We start from the raw sequence: 25,784 nt of genomic DNA on the forward strand, positions 1-25,784 counted from the left end.
ATCTGTAGCCGCCCTGGGGCTTTCTCAGGGGTCTCCCATTTGATCTCTCCTCTGAGACTTGCCCACGGTCTGTGAAATGCGGAAACCGAGACGGGATGTGTCACCCAAATCAGATGAGGGAAGGGAGCCAGGATTCAAACCCAAATCTGGGGATCCCATCACCGACTCTGTGTCTCTTGTGAGGGGGTTGGAATGGTGTGGTTGAGCCCTCGTGGTTCTCACCTGATGCATTCTGGGTCCTCCTTTCGGGGGCAGGGCAGGGGTGGGGCCCACAGGAGGGTTCGTGCCCTCGGAGGCCACAAGAGGGCGCCAGAGACCAGAGGAGGGCCCGGTACTCAGGACAAGCCCAAACCCCTCTCCTAGGAAACTAGGGGTAGGGAGAGGCTTCTGGGTGGGAAGATGGGCCATTCCTTGCTGCCCCTCTTGGACACCCTGATTCCCCCCCCCCCCCCCCCCGCACACCACGGGCTCAAGGAGTCAGTAATCAAGGACCAACTGGTGAGGCCTCTGGGTCCTGGTTTACTCTGTGTGACCTTAAGCAAGTCCCTTAGCCTCTCTGAACGCTGAGTTCTCAGACAAGTCCACCCCTGGCCTTTCAGACTCCATCCCCCATAATACAGCAGAGGGGAAACTGAGTCCCAAACAGCAAAATCTGAGACCCACCGTGGTCTGCATAGGGCAGAACATATTTGGCCCTAGGCACTGCCCAGCCATCTGGTACTTGATTCTATTTGGTCCTGTATTCATTTTTGTCACATCCTGTTCCAAGCCTCAGTTTCCTTGTCTGTAAAAGGAGGTCAGTTCCCTGCGTTCTCATTTGCAACTCCAAGGTCAGAAAACCCTTCAAGATTCAGGCTGTACCTGAACCCCTGTTTCAGCCTCAACAAGCAGCCAGTCCGCCAGCCCTGCCCTCAGAAACAGCTCCTAGACTTGGTCCTACTTTGCCCCCGCAGTTCTGTTCTCTGATCCCGTGTTAGACCACCAGGGATGCACAGGCCTCATCCCAGGGAGCCCTGCATGCGGCAGAGATCCTGGCCCAGCTTGGGGGCAGCTCAGCAGGTGAAGGAGTCTGAGCACACCTCCACCATCCACCTTCCCATTGCCTCCTCATTCGCACTCCTCTCTTCACTGCTTCCTGGAGGCTCACCCAAGTGCAGGGGCACCGGCTCTCCCCTCCCAGCCCCTTTGGTATTGAGGTGCTGGCACCAGGTCTCACTGAGCCCTGGGGGTAGCGGATCATGGTGAGTGCACCTTCATTCCTGTGGTCCTTCGCATTTCAAAGTGACTGCAGATCTGCCGTCTTCACAAGGGCCCTGCCAGAGGGAGTTATTATTACCCTCCCTTAACAGATTAATACTGGCAGGCTGGGGAGGTGGGAGGTGGGTGGTATGAGCCTGGAGCTCCTTCCCCAGGTTCCAGACCTAGGCCAGTGCCTGGCAGCAGAAGGGCAGCATATGGCCCCAGACACTGGGGACAGGGGCCAGAGAAAGGCCAGGCTGAGGTGGCCTTGATGTAGGCTTCTGTGAAGGGCCTTGGATGGTGAGAAAAAGAAACGGTCAGTTCAACGACCCAGGCCTAGCAGACAGAGGGTGGTTCAGATAAGTGGGGGACCCCAAAGAGGGGAAGGTGAGAGGCCAGTGCAAGGGAGTGGCAGGGACCCCGGTTTTTTGACCCCCAGAGCATAGCTCTCTGGGTCTGGGTGTGGCCCACACAGAGGCAGGCTCAGGGGTCTGTCACATCCACAGCCACATCTTAGGCCTTCGGAGCGCGCCTGTGGTTCCTCTGCCCCAAGGTGGAGATTCAGCCCCAATGCTCTCCCAGTCCTGCCTCGGGAAGCCACTCTCAGCAGATGGTCCTGCAGCGCTACTTAGAATGGCCGGCCACCCTGACCTTGGCCACATGAGAAGTTCCGTGCCCTACTCCTGCCTCACGGAGCCAGGGAACGAGGACAGGCTGGCTGTGGGGTCACACAGCCCTGCCTGCTGCCGACCAGGTGTGTGGCCTTGGGCAGGTCACTTCTTTCTGGGCTGCTGTCTGTACACAATGGAGAACTGCCCCAGCTCAGGTGTGAAGGGCAAATGGTACATGGGACAGCCACCAGCAGTCGCTGGAGCTGTCTCTACGAAGAGCATGTCATTGAAGGTTGGGGGAGCTGCATTGCTGCTCAGGTTCCAGGTTTTATTTAAGAGTGTGTCTATTGGGCTGGCTTTTGGGGAGGGCTGGTGGACATCGTGGGGTTCAGGGGTCTCACTCCCCAAACTAGTCCTTGGCAGCCCCACAGGCCCACTTCCCCGCTCACCCCAGCACACCAGTGTTGTGTCCTCTAAAAAGTCCAAAGTCCCAAATGAGTAGACATATGGTGATTTCATCATCCTGGCTTTTCTTCCAAAAACCTTCTCTGTACTGCTCCAACACGCCATAGGGGCTCCCACGCTCCACAAAGGCTGCAGCCCCATGTGGTTTTATCATTAGCAATCCCTCTGGGCGCACAGGAAGCCAGGCCCAAGCCCCCTGGACACCACCTCTCTGGCCCAAGGGCGCCACCAAGTCTGTGAGCTGCTTCGGGGAAGGGTGGGTCCTGCTTTCTTTATTCTGTGATTTGGGTGGGGTGCTGGGCTCCCCTCACCGACCCTTACCCCTACCCTGACCAATTGCCCTGGGGTGCTCGGCAAAGGTGGCCTCTCGAATCAGGCACCCTAGGGGCCCTGCCCCTATGAAGCAGGGATTCCTGTCTGCATTTGGCGCGTGAGGAAACAGATTCAGGAGGGGAGAGGACAGCAGTCCCAGTGAGTGGCACAGGTAGGATTCGAACCCCTGCCTGTCTACCTGAGACCTGTGCTGTGTGGTTCAAATGCTGAGGGGCAGAACTGGTGGCTGGGTGTCTTAACCCTGTCACAGACTGGTGGCCTTGGGCAAGTTCTGCGACCACCCCATTTGACATAATAGATTCATGGTAACATTTTTGTTTACTAAGGAGCAAAAGAAATGCTTATTCTGATGAGATCTCACACGGCACCTCAGAGCTGCTGTGTCGGGGCTCAGAAGCAGTGGCTGGGCCCCTTGCTTCCTGGGTCCTGGGCTCTGAGGTGCCACATGGGCAGATGGTCCCAGAGGCCTCTTCCTGAAGGAGCTCTGGGTGCTGGGTGGAATCAGCTGCCTTGTGCCCAGCCTCTGAAGGGGGTGCCTTTCACCCAGCATCCCAGCCAGCTAGGGAGTTGGGCAGGGGGTGAGGAGCGGGTGCTATCCCCAGGGTGGCCACACCTTTGTCCACAAACACTGGCCCTCCCTAAGTTCCCATCACAGCCGGTAGAGGATTCTCCAGCCTGTAAAACTCAAACCAGAGGCCTGAGCTCTGGGGCATGAGGGGGGCAGACACCTGTCCTCGGCCTCTCCTTCAAGCCTCACTCTCAGATCAGCCCTCACTTCCTGGGGCAGGCAGCCTTAGGGTGTTCACCCCCCACCCTGCCACCCCGGGTGTGGGGTGTGCAGCAAAGCCCCCGTGTGGTGGACTCAGAGGAGGCAGAGCTGGCCAGGTAGTGCTTCTCTCACCTTCCATGAGAACTCCTAAGTTCTGTTTTCGTGGTGCGTTCACAGCTTGAACAAGCATATTCCACCTCTTGAGTGACCCCTGGAAATTTGAGGGGCTGCGCCAAGCCTTCAGGCCTCCTGCCTGGAGTGACAGCATTTAATGTTCCACGTGAGTTTCTCAAATCTGAATCTACAGCTGCAGACTTTGGTGGTGGGGGTGTGAGCTGTGAACTTTGTTTTTCCTTTGAAGACTTACTTTGGATTAGAGACCCGGTGGGCCTCACACCCTGGAGTCGGGCAGACCGGGTTTGAATCTCATCCTGAGTACCTGTTCTTCAAGCCGTCTTGAGTCTCAGGTTCTCGGCTGTGAAATGGGAAGAACACTGACTCGCCTGGTCATGAGGGTCAAGGTACACCCAGCACAGGGAAAACCGTGAGCTGGTACCTCCTCGTGGCACCAGGAAGGCTGGCGATCAAATACCGGCCATCAGACCAGATGCTTGCCATGCGAGCTGGCACACACAACCTGGCCCTCAGAACCCGCAAGCACCGGTTCATATACTGTCTTCTGCCACAAGTGTGCCCGGAGCACGCTCCACCCTGCTTGCACACGGCTGATCCCTTCCTTGGCACACCAGTTCCCAGTTTGTCACCCTCCCCTCTGCTGGTACAAAGTATCCCTTCCCCTATCTGTGACGTTTGGCCCCACCTTTAGTAATTGTACTTTGGCTGGTCTGTACAGTCTGAGTACAAGCTTCGCTGTCTCTAAACCACCCTGGGGCTAGCTAGCACCCAGCCCAGTCAACCCCTCCCAGTGCCAGGAGCCCCGTGGGCGCCCACCTGTCTGTCCACGGCGAGGGTGGGGCCCAGGTTGGAAGAGATGCTGTGAAGATCGTACAAGGCAGGTACCTTCTCCCTGACCCCAGGGCAGGTAGCATAGTCGTGTCAGCAGAGGTTCTCCCAAATTCTTCACCCCACCCTCTCCTCAAACAAACTACTGTTCAGCTCCCACCCAGCGCAAAGGGTTTGTCAGCCTCATTTGCAGGCTTCACTCTATTGCGAGGAGGTCGTAGCTGCCACAGAGCTGAGTGTGACCAGGAAGGCAGTCCCTGCCACCTCACCCCAGCAGGCTTGCCACTCTGTCCCTGGTGGCATCTTGGCCCCCACAGTGCTCTGCCAGCTCCCCAGCAGGCACTGTGGGGAGCAGGCCCCTGGGAGACAACGAAGCACCAGAAGCCAGCTTCAACACAATGACTTTTTTTAATGCAAGAAAAATTCTTGTCTTAGTTGCTTTTTCTTCCCATAGGTGCGCATGGATAAGCCACTGGCACCTGAAACTGAATTCGCGACGAAGCGCCCCCATCCTCACCTAATACCATATGGAATGTTGGGCAGAGGCCGGCTGAACGTAACCAGGCCAGTTCCTGCCACTCAGACCCAATGGACAGAGGCCCGGAGAGCAGCACTGGGAGCGTGGGCAGGGGTCGAAGAGGTCAGTGGAGTCCCTGAGACCTCTGTGGGCGTGCTTGGTGGGAAGCCTGCTCCCCCTGCCAGTGGCTCTGCGATTGGCTCTGGCCTTGGCGGGAACCACTGGCCAGCGAGCACGGCCATGCTCCCGAGGCTGTCCTGGGACAGCCTGGCCAAGGCAGAACAGTAAGGCGGCCTGAACTGGCTGCTCGCTGGCTCAGGTTTATTGCTCAGCCTGGGGAGGGGCTTGTTTGAAGGGCATCCAAGTCACGTGCCACCCTCCTTTACTCAGGGGAAGAAGGTAGGGGAGGGCTTCCATGGGAATTGAAGGGGGACGACAGAGGGTAAGGACTGGTGACAGAGGGTAGGGTCTCTGTCTGGCCACTAGACTGGGGCTGGAGCACCGAGCCATCCCAGGTTCATGGGGACCCACCACCCACCCACTCAAGGGTGGCGCAGAGAGGTATACCACAATGTTCCAGGAAAGTCAGAGGGTGCAGCAGGAAACACACCTCTGGGGTCCCTGGCGGGGTGAGCTCTGTATGCACCGTCTAATGGCTCCTGGGTAGAGCTGCCCCCTGGTTGGAGTGTGGGAAAGGAGACAAAAATCACAGCTTCTGAACAAGTGGTTAGGAAGTTACTGAAAAATTCGGTCAAGTATAAAAGGTGTCACTTACAAAACCAAAAGTAGCTTATATGTTTTTCTGCAAGGCGATTCTTACACACACCCACCCCCCACCGCAGCCCCCAAAAGGGAGCAGGGCCTCGCTTCTGTGACTGCTGAGTGAAGGGTGGGAGGGTCTGAGAGCAAAGAGTAGGCTCTGTGCACAGGGGTCGCAGGGCAGAGGGAGGCACAAGAACCTGAATCTGGGAGCACAGAGGAAGTCAACGGCCCAGAGAAGCAACAGGCAGCTCACAAACCAATGCGATCGGGTCGTTTCTGTCTACACATGGCCCAAGGGCCCAGCAATGCCAGAAGGGGTGTGCTGGGAGCGGCCACAGTGGCAGTACATGCTGCACAGCCAGAGCAGGGGGCAAGGATGCGGAAGGCAGACTGTGCGAGTGGGCGTGGGCCTGTCAGACGGAGGAGGAGGCAAGAAAGAAGGCTGCCTCTAACGTTATATATTAAAAATATCCATAGTTCTTGTGCATAAAATTCCATCATTCACATACGAGTATGACCCCTGCCTCCCCTGCTGGGCCCAGGAACAGCTTGAAAAGAAAGATGGTGGTTTTCCTTTCCAAGAGCTGAGGAAACAGCCACTCAGTCTTTATGGACCTTGAGAACTGGTGCCCCTTCCCCTCCCCCCAGTGTCTGCTGGGTGGTCACTCGAGCCTCCGCTTGGAGGGTGGGATCAGGTGTGGGGGCAGGTCGGTGGGCAGCTCGTGGCCCTCCAGCTTGACCTTGATGAGGTGGTTGGCCAGGGCGAACTCCTCGTCGTCCAGCAGCCCGTCCTTGTCCACGTCGGCCAGCTTCCAGATCTTGCCCAGCACCGTGTTGGGCAGCTTGGACTTCACCATCTCCCTCTTGGCATTGGCACCCGTGATCTTGCCGTTGACGGGCGACAGCGTGTAGAAGATCTCGTCATAGGTGGGCTTGTCCTTACCCACCACCCACTCAATGTCGTCAATGCCTTCACCGGCCCCCTCGCCGTAGCCGTGCCCGAAGGGCCCGTTCATGGTGCCGTCGAAGGCGCCCCCCTTCACGACCTGGGAGGGCATCAGGGACTCCTCCTGGCGCACCATCACCATCAGCCGGGCGATGTCGTTGGCCAGCATGTCGTCCACTGTGTCCAGCAGCTTGGGCTTCAAGGCCTGGAACTTGCTGAAGTCCTGGGTCTGTAGGAGTTCCTGTGGCGGGCGGGCAGGAAGGCGAAGGGTGGGTCAGGCCCCTCCCGGACTCCAGGCGGAGTGGGCAAAGCAAGGGTTCCCAAGAGAAAGCGGGTTCCGAGTCACAGCTGCTTAAGAGCTCGGGCAACTCAGTTAACCCGCTGGGCCTTGGCTCCCCAATCTGTGCATCAGAGGCAAAAGCAGTTCTCCTTCGCAGGGCTGTGGGATGAGGCCAGCGTGCCGGGCAACCCGTCCTCCCCCCGCCACCCAGGCTGACTCACCACATTCCCCTCCCAGTGTCAGGACCCGGGTCAATGTCTCCAATTTGGGTGGGGTGCAGCTGCTTCCACTTTGGGAAGCCTCGCCCCCTGGAGAACCACTGGGGCCACCAGCTGGGACGGCTGTACCTGCATCTTGCGAAGGCTGGGGAAGTCGCCGGCGGAGATCTGATGCTCCCGCTCGATCTTTGCGTAGATCTCTCCCAGGTTGTTCACCAGCTCTTTCTTTTTGCTCTCTTTACCAAAGACGTTGGGCATCTCCTTCTTGAGGGAGCTGATGATGTAGGCGTGGACCTGTGGAGACGGGAGGGGCAGACGTCAGGGGCTTCCTGGACACCTTGTCAGGAGTGTAGCCCCAGAAAGCTGGGATTATAGCCCGGGAGGCCAGAAAAACTCCAAAGCCCATGGTCTTAGTTTCTGCACACGGCCCCCCACCCCCGCAGCAGAGGTGCAGGGCCCCACCGTCCTGCATATGCAAACGTGTGGACACTGATGACCAGGTGACAAATCTCCAACATGGCCTGAGTTATGCGCCACTTTATCATCATGACAGTCCCAGGGATGACTAAGGATTAGAAAAATTCCACAAGGCTTTCCCCAGATGTTTCGAACTTTATCTTAGCTTTAATACCTTGCTTAGGCACTTGCCAATTCAAGGCGGCACACCCTTCATTTCCCCCACAGCCGGCCAGTAATGCTGGCAACCCTCCAAGGGCACCAGCCCTCCAAATCCTCTGCCTTGCCAAGCAATGTCCAGTCACGGAGGGCTGCAGCCAGCCAGCCTGCCTCGCCCCCACCCCCAGACTCCACCCCATCAAATCCCTTCCACTGGCATGGCCCCGTCAGCCCTGGGCCAGGGCCTAGCTGAGAACTGCCTGAGGGAAGCAGGCCTGTCACAGAGTGCAGCCACCACTCTGCCCATCACAGGCCAGCATGAATTGGCGCAGAGAGAGCCACTCACTCCAGGAAAAGGAAATGGTCTCGGACCAGCAGGTGGGGGGCAAGTTTGGAGACCACGGGGTTTCCCAAGCATGGTGACTCAATATGCCCAAGGGCCAGGCGATTACACACCACTTCTGTAAATGAACAGGCAGGGACCAAAGTCTGCCCTTTGTTCTGTCCCGGAAGGAGGCTGGGCCAGAGCACTGGCGACCCTGCCAGGAGAGGGGCTGGGCAGGGAGAGGGGAGCTGCCCTTCCCTGTGGCCTGCGCAGGGGCCGGAATGGTCTCTTCTCCATTCACTACCTGGTCCCTTTTGGGCTCAGGATATCCCTCAGTCCTTCCCTCAGGCCAGGAGCCAGTTACTCGGGTTTCCTTATGGGTTCCTTTCTTTGAACCAGCTCCACTCACCAGGAAGGTTCTAGAGGTGAAATATCTAGAAAAAAGTGCAGCCCTGTAGTCTCCAGAGCAGGCTTCTGCAACCTCGTTATGCATACAAATCATTGAGATTACGTACAAATGCAGACTCTGGTTCAGCAGGGCAGACGTGGGGCCTGAGAACCTACCTTCTAGCAAGCTCCGACCTGCTGGTCCATGAGCACTCTGGATAACCAGGGTGGAGACCGCCCGGGGGGAAAGGATGAAGGGTCAGTTCCCATTAGTCAGGGTACATGCTCCCTGACCCCAGGCTTCAAGATGGTGTGGGGTGGCCTGGGCCACTGTGTTCTGTCCATAGTAGTCTCCCCGGAGGCATGGCCCTCGGGGTCCCCCTTGGCTCCCAGGACAGAGCCTGTCTCCCAGAGAGGAAGCACCATTCCTCAGTTCTACGATACTCAGGAGCCTGCAGTGGCTGTTTCACTGGCCTTCGCCGAAGCCGTAACACTCACAGAATACCTTCCCACTCCTCTGCGTCACCCCTGCTGTCCGTGGCCGTTTTGCACAAGGGACTCTGCTGGCTGCCATCACTGACCAGCCCGGGCTGACAGCCAAGCTCTGTGCCATGATGGTGCGTGATCCTCACGTGTGCATTGACCTGGCCTGAAAACTTACCTGGGCAGGTTCAAGACTTGGCAGTATTCAAAATCAGATGCCCTCAGGGAACACGTTCTGTTCCTCTGTGCCTGAAGGGTCCACTGGTGGCATTAACCTTCATTTTCAGCCCCAGCCACCCCAGGGTCTCATTGAAGTGCTCGGCCAGGCACTGAGAGTCCAAACTCGAGAGCAATTCAGATGCTTCCTGCAGATGCCAGTGGGCACCATGCTTCCATGGAGGGGTAGGGATGGTTCTACAAGGCCTCTGGGGGCTGAAGCCACCCAGCGTTCTCTCTGGGCCCACAGGCTCGCACCCTATCTTTCCACTAGCTTCCTATCCTGGCTTAAGCATCAGCTCCCACCAGAGATCCCTGCCCCCAGTTTGGCCCACCCACCAGGATAGCTCCCCAGTGGTCTGCTTCTGCAGCAGGCTGTGTTCTCCCCAAGACACTACCAATAAATCGTGCTTTGTTTTTCCTTCTGTGTTCTGCTTTCCCCCAGACGCTGGCCAGTGCTAAAAGGCTGGGGACCTGTCAGTCCCAGCGCCCAGCACGTGCTGAGTGTACCTTGGTGCTCAACAGAGCTGGGAGGGAAGCCCAGGAGGCCTTGAACTGCACCTTCAGCCACTCCCACTCCCCAGGCTGTCCACTGTTACAGTGGTACCTTCCAGTTTGGGGTTTATATGCATTAAGAATCTCAGTTAAGAAAAGGCTGCGCCCCCAGGTGCAAAGAGAGGACTGGTTCAGACACAGCACAGTGCGGGTGTGGCCAGGGGTCTGCAGGGATTGGTCTGGGGCATTCCAAAAGGCAGACCAACCCTGAGGCCCCGTTCAGCCAGCCCAGCAGCAGGCCCCGCCCCCAGTCTACCTTAGCCAGTCCCAGCGCCCCCTACGCCGAGCCCAGCAGCAGGCCCCGCCCCCAGTCTACCTTAGCCAGTCCCAGCGCCCCCTACGCCGAGCCCAGCAGCAGGCCCCGCCCCCAGTCTACCTTAGCCAGTCCCAGCGCCCCCTACGCCGAGCCCAGCAGCAGACCCCGCCCCCCAGTCTACCTTAGCCAGCCGCGCCCTCTTGATCAGGTCATTAAGCTTCCTGAGCGCTGCGTTCCGGGGCAGAGACTGGATGTCTTTAAAGAGGTCCTGCTCCTCGGCCTCGAAGAGCTTGCGGTTGTCAGGGATGAGGAGTGGGTGGGACCAGAAGGAGCCGATGTAGACCCTGACCACCTCGGGGGTGTTGATGATCTTCCCCAGGGACCACATGAGGGCCCCGTACACCCGCATCAGCTGCTGCGTCTCGATCTGGTCGGCCTTGTTCAGCACCACGCGGATCTTGTCCTCGTGGTTCTTGAGGGCCTTGATGACCTCCGAGAACTCGTCTGAGATGTCCAGCTTGTGGGCGTCGAAGAGCAGGATGATACGGTCCACGCGCTCGGCGAACCACTCCAGGACCGCTGCGAAGTCGTACCCTGCGGGAAGACAGGGTGAGCCCGGGGCCCCAGGGGCCCGACGGCTCTGACTTGGCCTAGTACCTCTCTGCCTGGGGTCATTTAAATTTCCAGAATGTATTCACGTGCACAGCACAGCACCCTGAGGGCAGGGTCATCTCCATTTCTGTACCCACCATGGGAGCGCCCTCACCCATGCAGCACCTGGCATTAAGAGGTGCTTAGAAAATAAATAATGCAAAGGAAGTCACAGAGCCCACGCTCTAAAGTGGGTCAGACTACGGCAGGAGTAAGGAGGAGACCCCAGCAGCGTGGCTCAGCACCATGCGGTGAGGGCAGACGCAGGTGCGGCTGCCAGCTGCCACCCAGGTGCCCGGGCACAGCAGAGACAACCAATAATGGCAACACTACCTGTGGTTGCTATCTGTCCAGTGCTTACACACCAAGCTCCCCGTTCTGCAGGAATCTCATTTATTTTCTACAACAGGGGCTGGAAACTACAGCTTGGGGGCCAAATCTGGCCCACCACCTGTTTCTATAAACAAACTTATACTGGAATAGCCACCCTCAGCTGTACTGCCTATGGCTGCTTCTGTCTACAACGGCAGAGTTCAGTTGTTGCGACAGAAACCATAAGGCCTGCAAGCCGAAAATATTACCTCTCTGACCCCTCAGAAAGAGTTTGCTAACGTCTGCTCTACAACGAGCCTATGAAGTGCGACAAACCACTTCCTTCTCCAGGTCTTAAACGCAGCTGACTGAACTCCAGCTCTCTGCTCCATTCAGTACTGGTTCCCACCGACCAGTGAAGGTCCTCTGGTGAACAGTGCCATTTGTGGCAGAGACTGCCGACTGGAATTCTCCCTTTAATAACAGAACTGTCTAGTCTCAGCTGGATTCACCCCCCCCCCACCCCCCCAGCTTTCTGGCAGCTGAAATGAACAGGAAAAAGAGTATGAGCCCCCTTTGTCCTTCTCGCTTTCCTGAGAACTGGAATGCACATGGGATGACAGGAGCTGGAGTGGCTACTTGGGTTCAGAGACGAAGGCTGCACGTCCAGGATGGCCTTGGACGGCTATTTTTTACAGAAACTATCGGCTGTCTGATTTAAGCCAGTGGATCTTGGGGTTTCTGTAATGGTGGTTTAATTTGTATTCTGTTTTACAATTATGCCCTTCAAAATGTTTCCATTTCTTCCGCTGCCCCCAGAAGAAATGAAAACTGTTTCTCACCTTTCAGGAATCCTAAGAAAAGGTCGGAACCCATGTGGAAACAATGGCCTAAGAGTCTTTGGAAATCCTGGGTCCCAGCCCCTGCGCTGCTATTTCCTGCCTGGGTGATTCTGGGCAAGCCTCCCTGTCCCTGGGCTCTGTCTCCTTGGTCTTCACACACTACCCACAGGCCACCAAATATAGACTGGCCTTCTCAGGCACCACTGAGTCCTTTCCAGAGCTCAGTCAGGCTCTGGAGAATAAGCAGAGAAACCACTCTATAGAGAGGAGCTGAGGACACAGCCCAGAAACGGGACCAACCCATCTCCTCGCCTCACAGCCTGCTCCTGTACTCCCAACCTGGGGCCACGTGGGGATCCAGACATGCATTCTCTAGACTGCGGGGACAGAAAAGTAGTAGGTAGAGGTGAAGACCAAAGAAAAGGACAAAATGTCGAGAAAAGGCCCAGAGCGACCTACAGTGCCACGTGGAGGGCAGCCCTCTCCGTCCCTCTCGAAAGGAACCTGCGGAATCACTCATCACAGCGGTGGTACTTGGCTGCTCCCCGGCCTGCCAAGCCCCTGGGCTGAATGCAAGCCCACAGCCCGGGCACCTGACCCCCTCCACCAGGGTTTTAAGATAAACAGTGAACACTAGGGGCTGTGCCTGGGGGTAAAGCCCTGCCTGGTTAGATAAACATTCTGGCTGACAGGCCCCCCCCAGGTTCAAGTTTGTTTCAGAGTTGTTGTGTGCCTAAACGCAGCAGTGTTCTCAGCCTCTCCCCACACTCGGACACTCAGAAAGAACACGGACTTTTAAATAAGACAGCTCTGGATTCAACTCCCAGCTCTAGCCACTGACTGTGACCTTACGTTCTGAACTTCTGAGTTACACATTCTTCATCTGTGAAATTTAAAAACCCATTCCTCCTCCTAAGATCATGGGAGGGTCACATAAGGTGACGTCGGGCTCCCAGCACAGGGCCGGGCACTGGAATGACTCCCGTGAGTCGGACGAAGCACAAGCGAGGGGAGAGGTGACAAGGCGCACTGGAACAAGGGACAAGCAGCCTGAGATTGCATCACTGCTCAGGAAATAAGAGCAACAAATGTTAGGCCTGGCTCTGAGGCCAGAGGCCAGCTTTCACCCTTATGGCAAGACACCGAAACTTAAGGAAGACCCCAAATCCGCTGCTTCTGTCCACTTAGCATGGCAGCCTCTCCAGGGCAGAAATGTGCAACCGTCTCCCACCCCAGCACACCGGGGTTTCTTAACAGGGTGGAGGAGAGGTGGAGCTGGGGACAGCACAGCCACTGTGACTCTGAACTTGAGCCTGGGCAGGGGAGCAATCAGCCTTCTGGAGGCCCGGGCAGCCTTCTGGTAGCCCCACGGCAGGACTACCAGATTCCCCGTGCTCAGTGTGGCAGGGCATGGAGCAAGTGCCAGGCCACTGCTGTGATAGTCGTCAGCCACCTCACAGGGTGCTGGTTCCAAAGTTCAAGCCCCCGAGGACCCCAGACACCATGCACTGGCTGCTAGAGCCACGAAGAGGCCGTCCAGAGGAAGCAGTCAGCAGAAAACCAGAAAGGAAGGCTCAGGATCAGGCTGAGGGAAGCGGCAGGGAACGGTGGCCCGCACCCATCTGGGAGGCAGCAAAGCCTGCCTGGGCCACCCCGCCAGCGCCTTATATGGCCGGTTCTGGGAATGGCAGGTCAGCGCTGCAAAGTGATGACTCAGTGCTGAACCACGGCTCCCTCTCTGCAAAAATGAAGCCCAACATCTCCCCTCATCGAACTGTTTGTCCTCAGACCAACACAAGTTCATACGACTACAGAGTCACACAGCTGGGAAGGCGGCGATGCCAAAGCAAAAAGCGCTGGGAATAGGGGCGCCCTGACGGGCTGGGCTCGAGCCCAAGTTAGCTTTGGCCCAGGAGTGAGGACAGAGCAGGGAGCTGAGGTCACCCCCACACTCCACCCATGTGGCCTTACTCCCCCTCCCCCAACGGGAAAGAGACAGAACAGAGGAGGAAGGAGAAGTGAGGCATCAGTCACTGCCTACAGGTCGCCAAGCCCCCAGCCAGAGCTGAGTGGCCCCCCACTGCACACCCAATTACTCACCAACACCTCAACGGAGCCAACAGAGCTAAGTTCATTATTTTGCAGGTGAATAAAATTTCCTGTTTATTATGGAAAACGCTCACACTTTTGGTGAGGGAGACACAGTGGCTGGCCAAGTCCACTCACAGGTCACGAAAAGGTCTCAACACTCAGGCTTGTGTGATGTCGTCATAGGTGTATAACCATGGACAACCAGGTGGCGGCAGCCACTGCCAGGCCCACCCAGGGCCCCCCAGCCCACCTACGCCTCACTCGGCCTCACCTGGCACTAAGGGCTAGACCCAAGCTGCAGCGTCGAGCGCATCAAGTCCATGCAACTGGCCCGGCGGCCACAGCCACCATTGAGCCTGGAGATCTGAGGCAGGTGACAAGTACAGGGATGAGCTTGCCTGTGCCCCACCTCTACGCACCCAGCACTGTCCAAGGCAGTGAGCCTTCAGGCTTTGGGACACACTAGAGGTCAGCCTCAGTGATAGGGTACAATTAGTCACTGAATCAGGCGTCAGCCACCATCTGATGCCCAGCAATTCCGCAGCAAAAGTGGGAAGTCCCAGTGTCCTGGGTCAAAGAGAAAACTGTCCCCACCCCCAGAGACGGGGGAGCCAAGCTAGAGCTTTGTCTGCAGGAGTGACAGCGCCAACACCGGTAACCCATGAAGGACACAGGCATCATGGAAAGAAAAGGCTGACCCTGCAGCACAAGTAAGCGCCAGGCCATCTCTGAGAAGGGACATGCTCTGGCTCAGAAAGTTCTGGGCCTTGAAGACATTATGAAATATTGAAATAAGCCAGTCACAAAGGACAAATACTGCAGGATTCCATGTACAGGAGGTCCCTAGAGAAGTCAAATCCATAGAGACAGAAAGCAGAATGCTGGTTGTCAGGAACTAGGGGAAGGGGGAATGGGGGGTTAGCGTTTAAAGGGGACAGAATTTCAGTTGTAAATGATGAAAAAGTCATGGAGATGGATGGCAGTGATATTGATACAACGTGAATGTACTTAATGCCACAGAAATGCACACTTAAAAATGGTTAAGTCTTATGTTCTGTGCCTTTTAACACCCCCACCCCAACGCACAGAGTCCTGGGGGTGGGGGAAGAGAACAGAAAGGCTGAGCCGATCAGGCTGTGTTCGGTCTCAGGGGAGTGAGCACGCTGGCCGTGTGGACAGGAGGCCGAAGCGTGCTTCTCACCTCAGCTCCGTTCCCACGGAGCCCCCTCCGGGCCCTTCTGCTGCCTCCTCACTGGGTCTGCCTTCCTGACAAGTCACGCTTCGCGCCGTCCAGCACCGAGGACGCATCCTCGTCCTACGCTAGCACCCTCCAGACACAGGTAGTTCCAGCAGCTGGGGGAAAAGCTGCTTCAAATATTCCAAGTTTCTAGAACACGAACAATAGAGGGTTTGTCTCCAATCAACTTCTGTTTCCTGCCATTCAAGCTGCGTGGGCCTGGATATTTCTTGCCATAGCTCTCCATCACACGTTTCCAACTCGTTTGTGCTGGGCCCAGGAGAGCAAAAGAGATTAAAGGGCTGAGAATCGACACTGTGAGGACTTGTGCCTGCGCTTCCTTAAGCTAAAGACAAGGATTTATCCAGTACAGCCCAGTGGTTATTAGGTGAAAGGGGCCTCTCCACGCCTAGGTAGTTCCAAGAAAACGAGGTGTCTATCTAAGAGAAATTAAAATCAAAATTCGCACTGTACACAAATGTTTATAGCAGCTTTATTCAAAACTGCCTCCAACTGGAAACCCAAATACTCTTCAACAGGTGAACGGATAACAAATGACGGTGCACCCACAGGACGGGACAACACAGCAACAGAAGCAGCAAACCGCTGACACTCGATTACATGACGAAGCTCCAAAGCACAGGCGAAGGGAAAGCAGACAGACGCAACTTCATACTGCACCATTCCATTTACAACATTCTGGAAAAGGCAAAACTTTAGGGACAAGTACCACCCTCAGCAGGTTGCCTGGGACTGGGAGTGACTATAAGGGGGCACGGGGAACTTTCTGGGGTGACTTGGTTGTGGAGGTGGTTACATGACTGCTTCAGAGAGCTGTACACTGAAAAAGGGTGAATTTTACTATGTATAATGTAGACCTCAATAAACCTGACCTAACAAGCAACAAAACAAGAGACTGGGGGGCCCAAGGGGATGACGGATGGACTCGAATCAGGCCCATTTTAATCCCGAATCTTCTACTCAAGCAGCGGTATAACCCTAGCAAGCCAGGCTCCGTCTCTGCGGCTGTCTGTCCTCACAGGGCTGCTATGAGCATCGAGTGGGCGCCTGGCATACTGTAAGCACTCGGGAAACGTTTGCTAGTATTTACTCACAGGATTTGTAGTTTGGACTCAAGAAGCGCGGATTCAGATGGGTGTGTGGGCAACGACCACCTCTAACGCTGCGAAGAATGCCTCATACCCCAAATATAAACGGAACGTGCAGGCGCTCGGGCCAGCTGCTACCCAGCCGGCTGCCAGGCTCGCAGCCTCGGACAGGTGCCCGCGCCCGCACCGGCTGGTACCACTCCTCCGCGGGCTGAGCGGCCCACGCCCGTGGCAGGCAGAGCCGGCAGCATTCCCAAAGAGAACCCGGGCCAAAAGCTGTCAGGCTGGACTGGGGGGAGGGGGGACCAGCAGGGGGCGCTGGCGAGAGGGAGGCTTCCAGGAGGTTGCTGTGCGGGGGTGAGGGGGCCGGAGGACCTGGAATCCGAAGGGAAACCCCGCTGAGTCAGTGCTTCCCAATCCTCAGCTCCTCGGGATGTTACTCAGAAAAAGGTCTTCCTCATCAAAGTCTGGAAACTCCTGTATTTTCCAGTGTCTTTATTTTCAACAGCTGACACTTGTAAAACACTTTATCTGAGCACCAGGCACCAGGGCGGGAGCTTTCCACATGGACATCCCGGCACCCCCGACAAGAACAAGTGACTGGATTGCTATCCTGTTTTACTAGTGCAACTCCCAGGGGCTGCAGCAACTCCTGAGGGCCCCTGGCCCCTAAAGTACTGAGCTGGGACTGGAACCTTCTGTCATTAGCTGTGTTGTGGGTGCTGGGAAGCCAGGAGGCACGCAGCACTCAGCCCTGAACAAGGCTTTTGGACAACTTCATGGAACATTCTATGGGCTGAAAAACCCTGGTGAAACACTGGCCTGGAGGGCTTTTAGGGGTGGGGCATCTCAGGAGGTGGTCAGCATGAGGGTCAGCAGGAAGGGACACCTCTGGGTCAGAGCGCTCCAGGTCCAGGCCGGGGAGGCTGTACCTGACCATTAAGGAGCAGGCCGGCTCCGGCTCTTGGATGGAGTCTGGGAACCAGGACAGTCAGCTGGAGGGCAAGTGAGAACACAGGAGACCAGCAAGCCCTGGCCAGGCCTCCTAGTACCAATCCATGAGGGGAATATCTGGCTGGAAGCAGAGAAGAGGGGAGAGGAAGAAGATTCCAGCATTGCCCTCAGGTCCATTTCTGATCTCAGGCCAGGAGAGAAGCATTTTAGGAGCACTCAGAAGCCCTGCACAGTAATAAGCTAAGAGGGTCAGCACTAGTCTGATCCAAGCTCTCAGGGGCTCCTTCACCCCAGAGCCCCCTTTCTCAGACAGTGCGGGGTGAGCACAGCCTCTGCTGGGTTCCAATCCTAGCGCCGACACAAGCTAGCCTGTGTGTCATCTTGGGCTAATTACTCAACTTTGCTAAGCCCCTGTTTCCTCATCTGAAGAGCAGCAGCTTCCTCAGCGGTGCAGCTGCTGTGACAACTATGTGGAGTGGGTCCATGGAGCAACGGTCAGCAGAAAGCCAGGCACACGGCTGGCTGGGCTCCAACCTCCTCCTCCAAGTTCAAACACTTCCCTGCTGACATGACTTCCAAGGGGGAAACTGAGACACAAAAGTTCCGGCTCAGCTCGCAGCCACACAGTGACAACGGCAGGGGCGTGCACTGGCAGGGTCTCTGACTCCTGTGGTGGGGCTTCCGCTGAGCGCCTGCTGTGGGAAGACCCTGACGTGACTGTGGGCAGCCAGCAGCCTGGGAGCCAGGGCATCAGCCTGGCTGGCCCCAGATACCCTTTGGAATGCCCTTTGTCTGTCACACAGGCAGCACTCAGGAATGAACACTGTTGGCAGGTCACCTTCTTTGCTGACACAGGAGAACGCTATCTTTACAATCATTCAGGAGATTAGCACACGGAAGGGCAGCCCGAGACCCCCGGAGTGATTCTTAGGGGTCTGTCGCAGAGCCTGGGCTGTGTCCTGACTTCCCTGGGCCTGCATGGGCCCTACTTTATCTTTCCTGCACACAATGAGGATCATGGGGAAAAGGGGGAAAAGTCAGGAGGGGCCCAGCAGATAGGGTGGGAAATGGAGGCAAACGTAATTAGCAACTCTAATGTACATGCAACTTCCAGAAGGGTGTTCCATTTCCAGGGAGTGAGGCTGGTGGACCACAGACATGCACGCTGTTTGCCCGGGCCCCAAGGTTTCTGTTGCTGTTGGCTCTATCTTTCTGAGAGGGAAACACCTGCTTTCCATGCTATCAGCAAAGGGAACAGAGAGGCGGTGGCTGGGGAGCCTGGAACGCGCTGCCCTGCTCTGACTTCCCCTGCTGGACAGGGCAACATGGGACCTTGGCAATGACTGATGGGTGGGGCTGCAAGGAGGAGAAATCCACTCCTTTTCCATCCAACCAGTGGTCACCACCCCTGGAGCCCACACCCAGGACATCTAAGAGGTACTGCACGATGGCCCTTCTCCTGCTGGCAGCATGTTGACACCAAACATATTCCACAGCAAATCCCAACTCGTAACTTTTAGTAAAACTTTAAACCCAGACCTGCAGGGTTATGGAGGGAAAGACATGGTCTAGGTAAAGCTAGTTTGATGTCTTGCTGTTTTGTAGGAGGAAGACCTCGCCAATCACAGCAATGCACTCATCTGGAAGCCACCCTCCTTCTTCCTGCCCCTGATGGGGCGGGAGGGGGGGCTGCCTTCTATGGCTGCCCAGGGACCCAGAGGGGCTACACCTGGAGAGGCACAGGCAGAGCACTAACGGAGCCCCGTGTCTTCTGCTTGCCTCTGCCTCCAGGTATCTGCCATCTGCTCAGGCAACCTGAAGGCCCGTCTGCCAGCCGCATCCTACCTGGCCCCATCAAATGCACCCTGTCTGCCTGGAGGGCACGCGGAGACACTGCTCTGGTGCCTGTCACAGAGAGCAAGCTTAGACACCACCGCCTGCCTTTTTGCTAACACGGAAAGGAAGCAGAGGGAAGGGGAGGTAGGGGAGGGCAACATCCCAGCAGGCAGGGCCTGGGTACATAATGTATCAGACACACACTCCCAACTTCTCAGATGGCTAGCTTCTAAAGATACAAGCTAAAGGGTCAAAGACAACCCACAGGGGAACTTCCCAGTACCGGTGGAAAACAGCTATTTCTGAGTTTCCTTTCATGGGACAACAGGGCCACAAGAACCCTAAACCCTTTCCCTCAAATACCTTCACTCCCACCCAGCTCTGCAGGCCATACTGAGCTTGGCATTCTGGGAAGTTAAGCCTCTTTTCGTGAGCTGATGTCCCTCATCCAAAGATGTGTATGTATCAACTGGGGCTGGGAGCACTGGGCAAAGTCCCTTTGCCTACTCCTCTGGGTCATTCCAAAGACAGCTCTCTAGAGTCCCTCCAGGAAAGCTCAGCCCTGGAGGCAGATTGAGAATCAATTCCCTTTTGCTGGTCTTTCCCTTTAAGAGTAACTAATTTGGTTTTCTAGCCTGGCTTAGGCAAATAACCAGACTTGCTTATTAGGCATTTTCTTAAAACCAGGTAGGAACAATAGCAGTAAGAAAGGAAAACCTGGCCCTGGCCTTTGTAGAAAGGGTCCCCAAATTCGCTCCATTGAACTCCTAGAAGTGTCATTATCAACAGGCAGACAACTTAACAGTTTAAGGCAGATCTAGAGACAGATAAAGCAGGCTCAGTATGCTTTGATGCCATCCTATATAGACAGGAAGGAGCCCATAGGCCTGGAAAAGAAGAGAAGCAAGGTTTGTCGGCACTGAGAATACCCCTCCGGCCCCCCCAGCCACAGCAGACACACTGCCCACCACATGTCAAGTTGAAGGCTGCTGGCTTCAACTGCAAAGCTCACCAATACTGGACAACCCAGAGGTAAAGTGGAGCTGGGAAGATCTGCAAGCTGATGATAAACAAACAGGTCACTTGTCCTCAACCTCTCTCTGAGTTTGATTTTCCCATTTTCCCACTTGCAGCTGCAGGCTTCACTCCTGGTCTGCCACGTATCACCCTCCTGCCCTCAAGTTCCTCCAGGTCCCGAGCTCCCCTCCTTTCTACAAAAGGGGGAGGGGGCAGTTACAGCAAAATTAGAACCCAGTTCAGGCACGTCCTGAACCAGATCTTCAGAAAATCTTGGCAAAATCGAGCCAGGAGTTTACACAAGTGGAATGGGCCTGGTGCACTAATACTCAGCACAAAAACCTTCCGCCGTGCACAGCACCCAGGGAAGCCGCTACTGACCACCATTTAAGCAAATTGAAACACATCCCGAGGCAAACTGTTCTCTCACAGGCCTGCAAGACTCACCAGCAATGTATGTGGCTTTGGGAGGCAAAGCTTTTAAACACCAACTAAGGTGTGAGCTTCCGGGTGTGAAGAGTCCCTGGGGGACAAGGGCTCGTTCAGTCAGCAGCACTGGCTGAGGTTTCTTGGGCCCAGATACTGAGCAATTTCCTGTGACCTCCCAGGCAGCCCCAGGCACCATCTCCCAATCCTGTCCTTCCCAGCATGCCCCAGGGGCTAAAAACCACAAAAGCCACAGAACACGGGCTGTGGACGGCTCCTGCAACCTTAGCAAAGGGAGCCAAGGAAGAAAGCAGCCCCTGCCTCTCAGGCCTCGAAACACTATGAACACACAACACCAGTAGAGAATGGGTTCTCATTTGGGCGGGGCCAGACTTCACTGGCGATATGTGTCACAGACATCAGATGGAAGTAGCCCTGGGCTGTGTCACAGCCGGTTACCTCTGCTGATGCGCTGTTTCTCTCCAGACAGGATCCCAGGAGTGTCAATGATGCTTATGCTGTCCAAGACCGGGTTGGGCAGCTGGGCACACATGAACCTGCACAAGAGCAAGAGCCGGAAGAGAGAGAGGTCAGGACGCAGCCATCGCTGCTGTCCATGCTCCACTGTCACCTCTGCTTCCTTTCCTGAAGCAAGGAACATACAGGAGGCTTTCTATCGTCTTGTTTCCAGGGGTGGCCATAAAACTGTACATGTTCTCTTAACTGGAGTCCAACCAGCAGCTCAAACTGGCCCGCATCAGCAGTTTCCTCACGTTAGCTTTTCCCCCGGAGTTCAAGAGTTCAGCTCTCAAGTTGCTGACATGTTAGTGAAAACTGCAAGGAGCCTAGGCCACTGTTCCAATACAGAAGGGAAGCAAAAGGGTGACACTGGAACCTTGGGGCTCCATGTTAAAATTTCCAACCACTTGTCTACATTTCCACACACCGAAGACAGATGGTCCTTTCCCAATGCTGCTGGGCCCAGCCCTTGCTGTCCACCCAGCTGTTTGGGGGAAGGGACTGCAGCGGGTGGCCAGTGAAAGCTGGGGGACCACACAGGCTAGGTGGTGGAGCAGGCAAGTACAGACACCATTCTCTGACTGTCCAAACTGGTCCAGGCAGAATGAAGCCACACACAGGCTGGCAACCCCTGAGTGAGGGCTTAGCTGTGCGTGCCTAAGATCCCCCTGGACTTAGAACAGCCCAGGACAGCAAGGGGCTGTCCCAACTGATAGCAGAGATTCTTGATTGGACACAGAAAAGGCTCCTTTCAAAACTTCTCTGAAAAAGGTATTGTGAGCAAAGAAAATACTGACCCATTGTCTATAGGACGCAGGCTTAAAGCTGCCTTTCCAACAGCGGGGAGGAATCTGAGCTGATTAGCTTCCCCTTTTGGCACCACCCCCCAAGTGACCAGCGGCCCACAGGCCAGGGGCAGCTGGCCAGGGGTGAGAGGTGGCCTGCAAACACAACAGAGCAAATCCAGCTGACCCGCACGGTGCACTAAATTGGACCTCATCTTCCCCCATGGAGCAGCAGAGCTGTGCGTGGGTAATTAAGTGCGTGCCAGACCTGGGGTTCCTGCTAGGGGAGGAGTCCCTGGAGAGAACACCGAATTAAAAGGATTTGAAGCAGAATTGGCTCTGGGTGGTAACATACATAGAAATATTTTGCGAATGAGCCTGGTGAGTAAGTTCACATCTGTAGGACTCAGAAATAATTGCGCTGCAAAGCCCAGGGCGTGTGGTGGAAAACATAAAGTACAAGCAGTACAGATGCATCCCATCCCATGTTCTCACCAGCAAGGATGCACAGATTTCACCTCGAACTCCAAGGGGGCGGTACCGGTTACGCAATGAGTTTTCACAGCACGATCTTTGGACACCCTGACTATGCCCTGCCTCCCTCTGCTCCATCTGATTTTAATCTTAGAGCAGCCATTTAGGGGGAAAAGGCCGGAAAGGCAAGTTCATGACTCAATGGGTCTCTTCAAGGGCGCTGGGAGAGGCTGTGTCAGCCAGAGAAGAGCCCCCTTTGTGTGCCCTGGCTAGTGGGGAGGCACAGGCTGACACAGCTCCAGGACTCAGTTCCCGTGCAAACCCATGCCCCACCCCATCTTTGGCTGACAAGGCCCCTTTCAATAGGGCCATTAGAATTTGGGGACCTTCTGGGGATAAGGTGGTGGCAAAAAGGAAACAAGTGTGGTTGTCACATCCTGTGGCACCAATGTCATCAAAGTGCCTGTCTGGGACCCAGCACTCCTGACTTTCTCTTTGTGTTGGGTAGAAGCCATGCTGGCTGCACACACAATCAGAGCTGTATCCACTGCTGGGTGAGCTCCACAGACAAATCGGCCTGGCACAGGGACCGTGGTTTACTGAACCCACGAGGTGGGGGTTGCCTAGATGGATAAGATCCCTTCCAGCTCTGAAACCTTAGGTCTCCAAATCCAGAAAACAGGCCATATGCCCGTTTTTCCTTTCAGAAAAGGTCTTCTCTCACAAGCAGAAGTGGAGACCTAAGGACCGTCAAGGGAGCTATACCTACCCTTCCTTCTAGCTCCCCAAAGTTCTGCATAAAAGTAGAGAACTAATAATGCTTGGAATTCCCAGCATAGCAGCCAAACTTTCCACAAGATCGCACCACGCCCACCAGCCAACAGTCTGAGCCAATCCCCTACGTACATTCACAATAATTCTAAAACACCAGCATCCTCTGTCCAGAGGAAGGCTCCAGGCTAAAAGGGCCACGCCTCTTCAGGAGTCTCACCAAGGAGCTTTACTCAACTCTGGCCCTAACACACAAATGCTATCAGCTAAAAAAACAGGAGAATGGGGTGGTCCGGTGGATCAGGCGGTTGGAGCATTGTGCTCCTAACGCTGAGGTTGCTGGTTCGATTCCCACATGGGCCAGTGAGCTGCACCCTCTACAGCTAAAGTTGTGAACAACAGCTCTCCCTGGAGCTGGGCTGCCGTGAGCAGCCGAAGGTCGGTGTGAGCCGCTGTGGGCTGTCGCAGGATGCTGTGCTGCCAGGAGCAGCAGCGAGCGTGAGCAGCTGTGGGCTGCTGTGTGCTGCCGTGGACTACCACATGCTGCCATGAGCGGACGGTGGCCAGCGTGAGCGGACGGCAGCCGGCATGAGCTGCCATGAGTGGCTGACCGATGACTGACAACTGGCTGCCTCAGCTGGGGGGAGCGCTCCGCAAGGCTCATAATCCCAGCATGGGTGGGGGAGCTGTGTCCTACACAACTAGACTGAGAAACAACAGCTTGAACCGGAGTGGGGGTGGGGGAGGAGGAAAAAGGGGGAAAAAAACACCAGGAGAATGAGTTTAAAAGCCTGAAAAGGGCAAAAAGACAACAGTAGCCTGCCCGTCTTCTCTGTTAAAGGTCAACTCTGTTCCTGGAGGTGGGGGCAAGCTGGTGCTCCCTGGGCAGAGCGGCTGGACAGTGTCCGAGAAGGAATGTGGTCATACAGGGCAGAGACCTAGACGGCAAGCATCAAGGATTCTTTCCTAGGCTCTTACCCAGCCCCACTCCTTGAATGGGAGGTGGCAGAGAGGGCAGCTCTGTGAAGTCCTGGGATGCTCCACGGGGGTGGGGGCAGGGATTTTAAGAACACTGACGAGCACTTCCAAGTTCCTTTAGAGGAAAGTGAGCTTTGGCTGTTGCACTCCTGAGAGAGGAGGCCAATGCGTTTCATTCATAGCAACACAGAATCTTGGAGGATTATCCTCATCATGAGACGTCAGATTTCACCCATTTTACTGGGGAAACTGAGGCCCAACTAGATTAAGGCAACTCCTATGGAGTGTAGAGAGGAACTCAGGGTCCAAATCATATTTCATTTCAGGGGGCCCAGGGACGCCGCCTGAGGCTGCTTCATGAAACCCACAGACTCGGGGAGGAGAGTTCTAACCCCATCTGTCTGCTGCCCCAAACTCAGCAGGCCACAGCACATCCTCCCGGTTCCTCCTACACAAAACCACAGGTCCCAGGGGAGGCACAGCACAGCACACATCACATTAGCAAAGGGAATGGCTAAAAGTTTCACCATATTTTCCCAGACACTTAAGAAAAACCCTTGAAGGAAGAGGGGTGGTGGTTTGAATGAATTAGGCGCGTCCAGTCTGGAAGAAGGAGATGGAGACAAGACTAACCCTTGGTTCTGAGGGAAGTGGGGCTGGGACCTTTGGGAGTTAAACTGATAATCTAGAAAATTCTGGGGGTGACAGAAGTCGGGGAAGCCAACGACGCCCACTCCCAGAGCCCCAGATGGGTTTTCTAAGGGAAGCGGCAGGGGACCCTGTTCCAGGGAGTGGTCGCTGAGGGTCTCTCCGGGGCCTCGGAGACAAAGGAGGGAGTGGGGCAACCGCGGGAGGGTCGGGATCCGAGTGCGGGGTCGGGGCCCTGGTCGTCCCCCTTGTCCCCAGAGGCTACCTGTTGAGGAAGGCGTTGCCGAAGGCGTTGAGCTTGCGGAAGGGGCGCCGGGGGTCCACGACGAGAGCGTTGCCAGGCACCACGCCCTCGGTAGGGCCGTGCATAACCGCGATGAACGAGTCTGTGGTGGGCTCGGGCCCGATGCGCATCCCCGGGAAGTCCTGCTCAATCAAGTGCCGGATGAAGGTGGTCTTGCCCGTGCTGTACTGGCCCACGAGCAGCACCATGGGCTTGTTGTCGAAGTCAGCGTCCTCCAGCGCCGGCGAGTGGAACTCGTGGAAGCGGTAATGCTCCTCCAGGGGCAGCAGCTTCTGTGCGTACAGCTGCCGCAGCCCCTCAGCCACCGTCTGGAAGAGCTCCGGTTCCTTCTTGCGGCGGGCATCCTTGCTGACCCAGCTGAACATGCTGCCGGAGACGGGGCTGGCTGCTGCGGAGCAGAACGGAGGCTGTGAGCTGGACGAGGGCGCGAAGCCGAGGCGGGGCCCGGCCGGCAGGCGGAGGGGTAGCGGGGCAACAGGGCAGGGGGCGGGGAGCGGCCCACACTGCGCAAGCGCACGGCACAGCCCGCGGTGCGCCCTCTACGCAGTGGACGGCGCGCTGTACCGAGAACCCTTTATAAGGCCCGTCCTCCCGTTCGGGTGCGCGCATGTGCGCCGCCGCCGCTAGGACTCAAGGAATTGGGAGGGGGAGGAAAGAGCCCCGCCCGCGGTCTCCGCGCCACGTCCTCCCTCCCCCGCCTCCCATTGGCCGATTGCAAATCTCGCGAGCGCCTCTTGCTCAGCTGCCCGCCCCTGGCCTGGGTGCCGTGGCAACCACCCTTGTTTCGCCTCGCCTTTAGGGTGCCGGCTCGCGGAAGTGCTGCGGTTGGGAAGACGCGAAGCGGCAGCCGGGCGCGAGGAGGTCCCGGCGCTAGTGTGCCTTCCAGTGTC

The 25,784-nt window shown here is 56.3% G+C and overlaps 1 protein-coding gene and 1 long non-coding RNA gene across 2 annotated transcripts; one reads left to right on the plus strand and one right to left on the minus strand.

Moving 5' to 3' along the window:
* Nucleotides 1-1,952: 1,952 nt before the first annotated feature.
* On the plus strand, nt 1,953-4,963 carry LOC141572286 (uncharacterized). The gene is made up of 3 exons (XR_012497631.2): nt 1,953-2,799; nt 3,595-3,697; nt 4,835-4,963. It is a non-coding gene; the product is annotated as an uncharacterized LOC141572286 (long non-coding RNA).
* On the minus strand, nt 4,770-25,496 carry EHD1 (EH domain containing 1). The gene is made up of 5 exons (XM_019737842.3): nt 24,856-25,496; nt 20,875-20,972; nt 10,122-10,534; nt 7,233-7,397; nt 4,770-6,846 (listed from the first exon to the last, which is right to left on the minus strand). Exons 1-5 carry the CDS (start codon nt 25,257-25,259, stop codon nt 6,322-6,324), a joined length of 1,605 nt encoding a protein of 534 aa, XP_019593401.1. The 5' UTR covers nt 25,260-25,496; the 3' UTR covers nt 4,770-6,321.
* Nucleotides 25,497-25,784: the final 288 nt, after the last annotated feature.

This window comes from Rhinolophus sinicus, chromosome 14, assembly GCF_057876585.1.
Source record: "Rhinolophus sinicus isolate RSI-liver-muscle chromosome 14, RSI-T2T, whole genome shotgun sequence".
NCBI classification, from domain to species: domain Eukaryota; kingdom Metazoa; phylum Chordata; class Mammalia; order Chiroptera; family Rhinolophidae; genus Rhinolophus; species Rhinolophus sinicus.

Coding starts and splice junctions, on each gene's coding strand:
- EHD1 (XM_019737842.3), bottom strand. CDS start 25,259: ATGTTCAGCTGGGTCAGCAAGGATGCCCGCCGCAAGAAGGAACCGGAG. Junction 20,973..24,855: donor GGCAACGCCTTCCTCAACAG/GTAGCCTCTGGG, acceptor GCTCTTGTGCAG/GTTCATGTGTGCCCAGCTGC. Junction 7,398..10,121: donor AGAGGGCGCGGCTGGCTAAG/GTAGACTGGGGG, acceptor CCGTCTCCACAG/GTCCACGCCTACATCATCAG.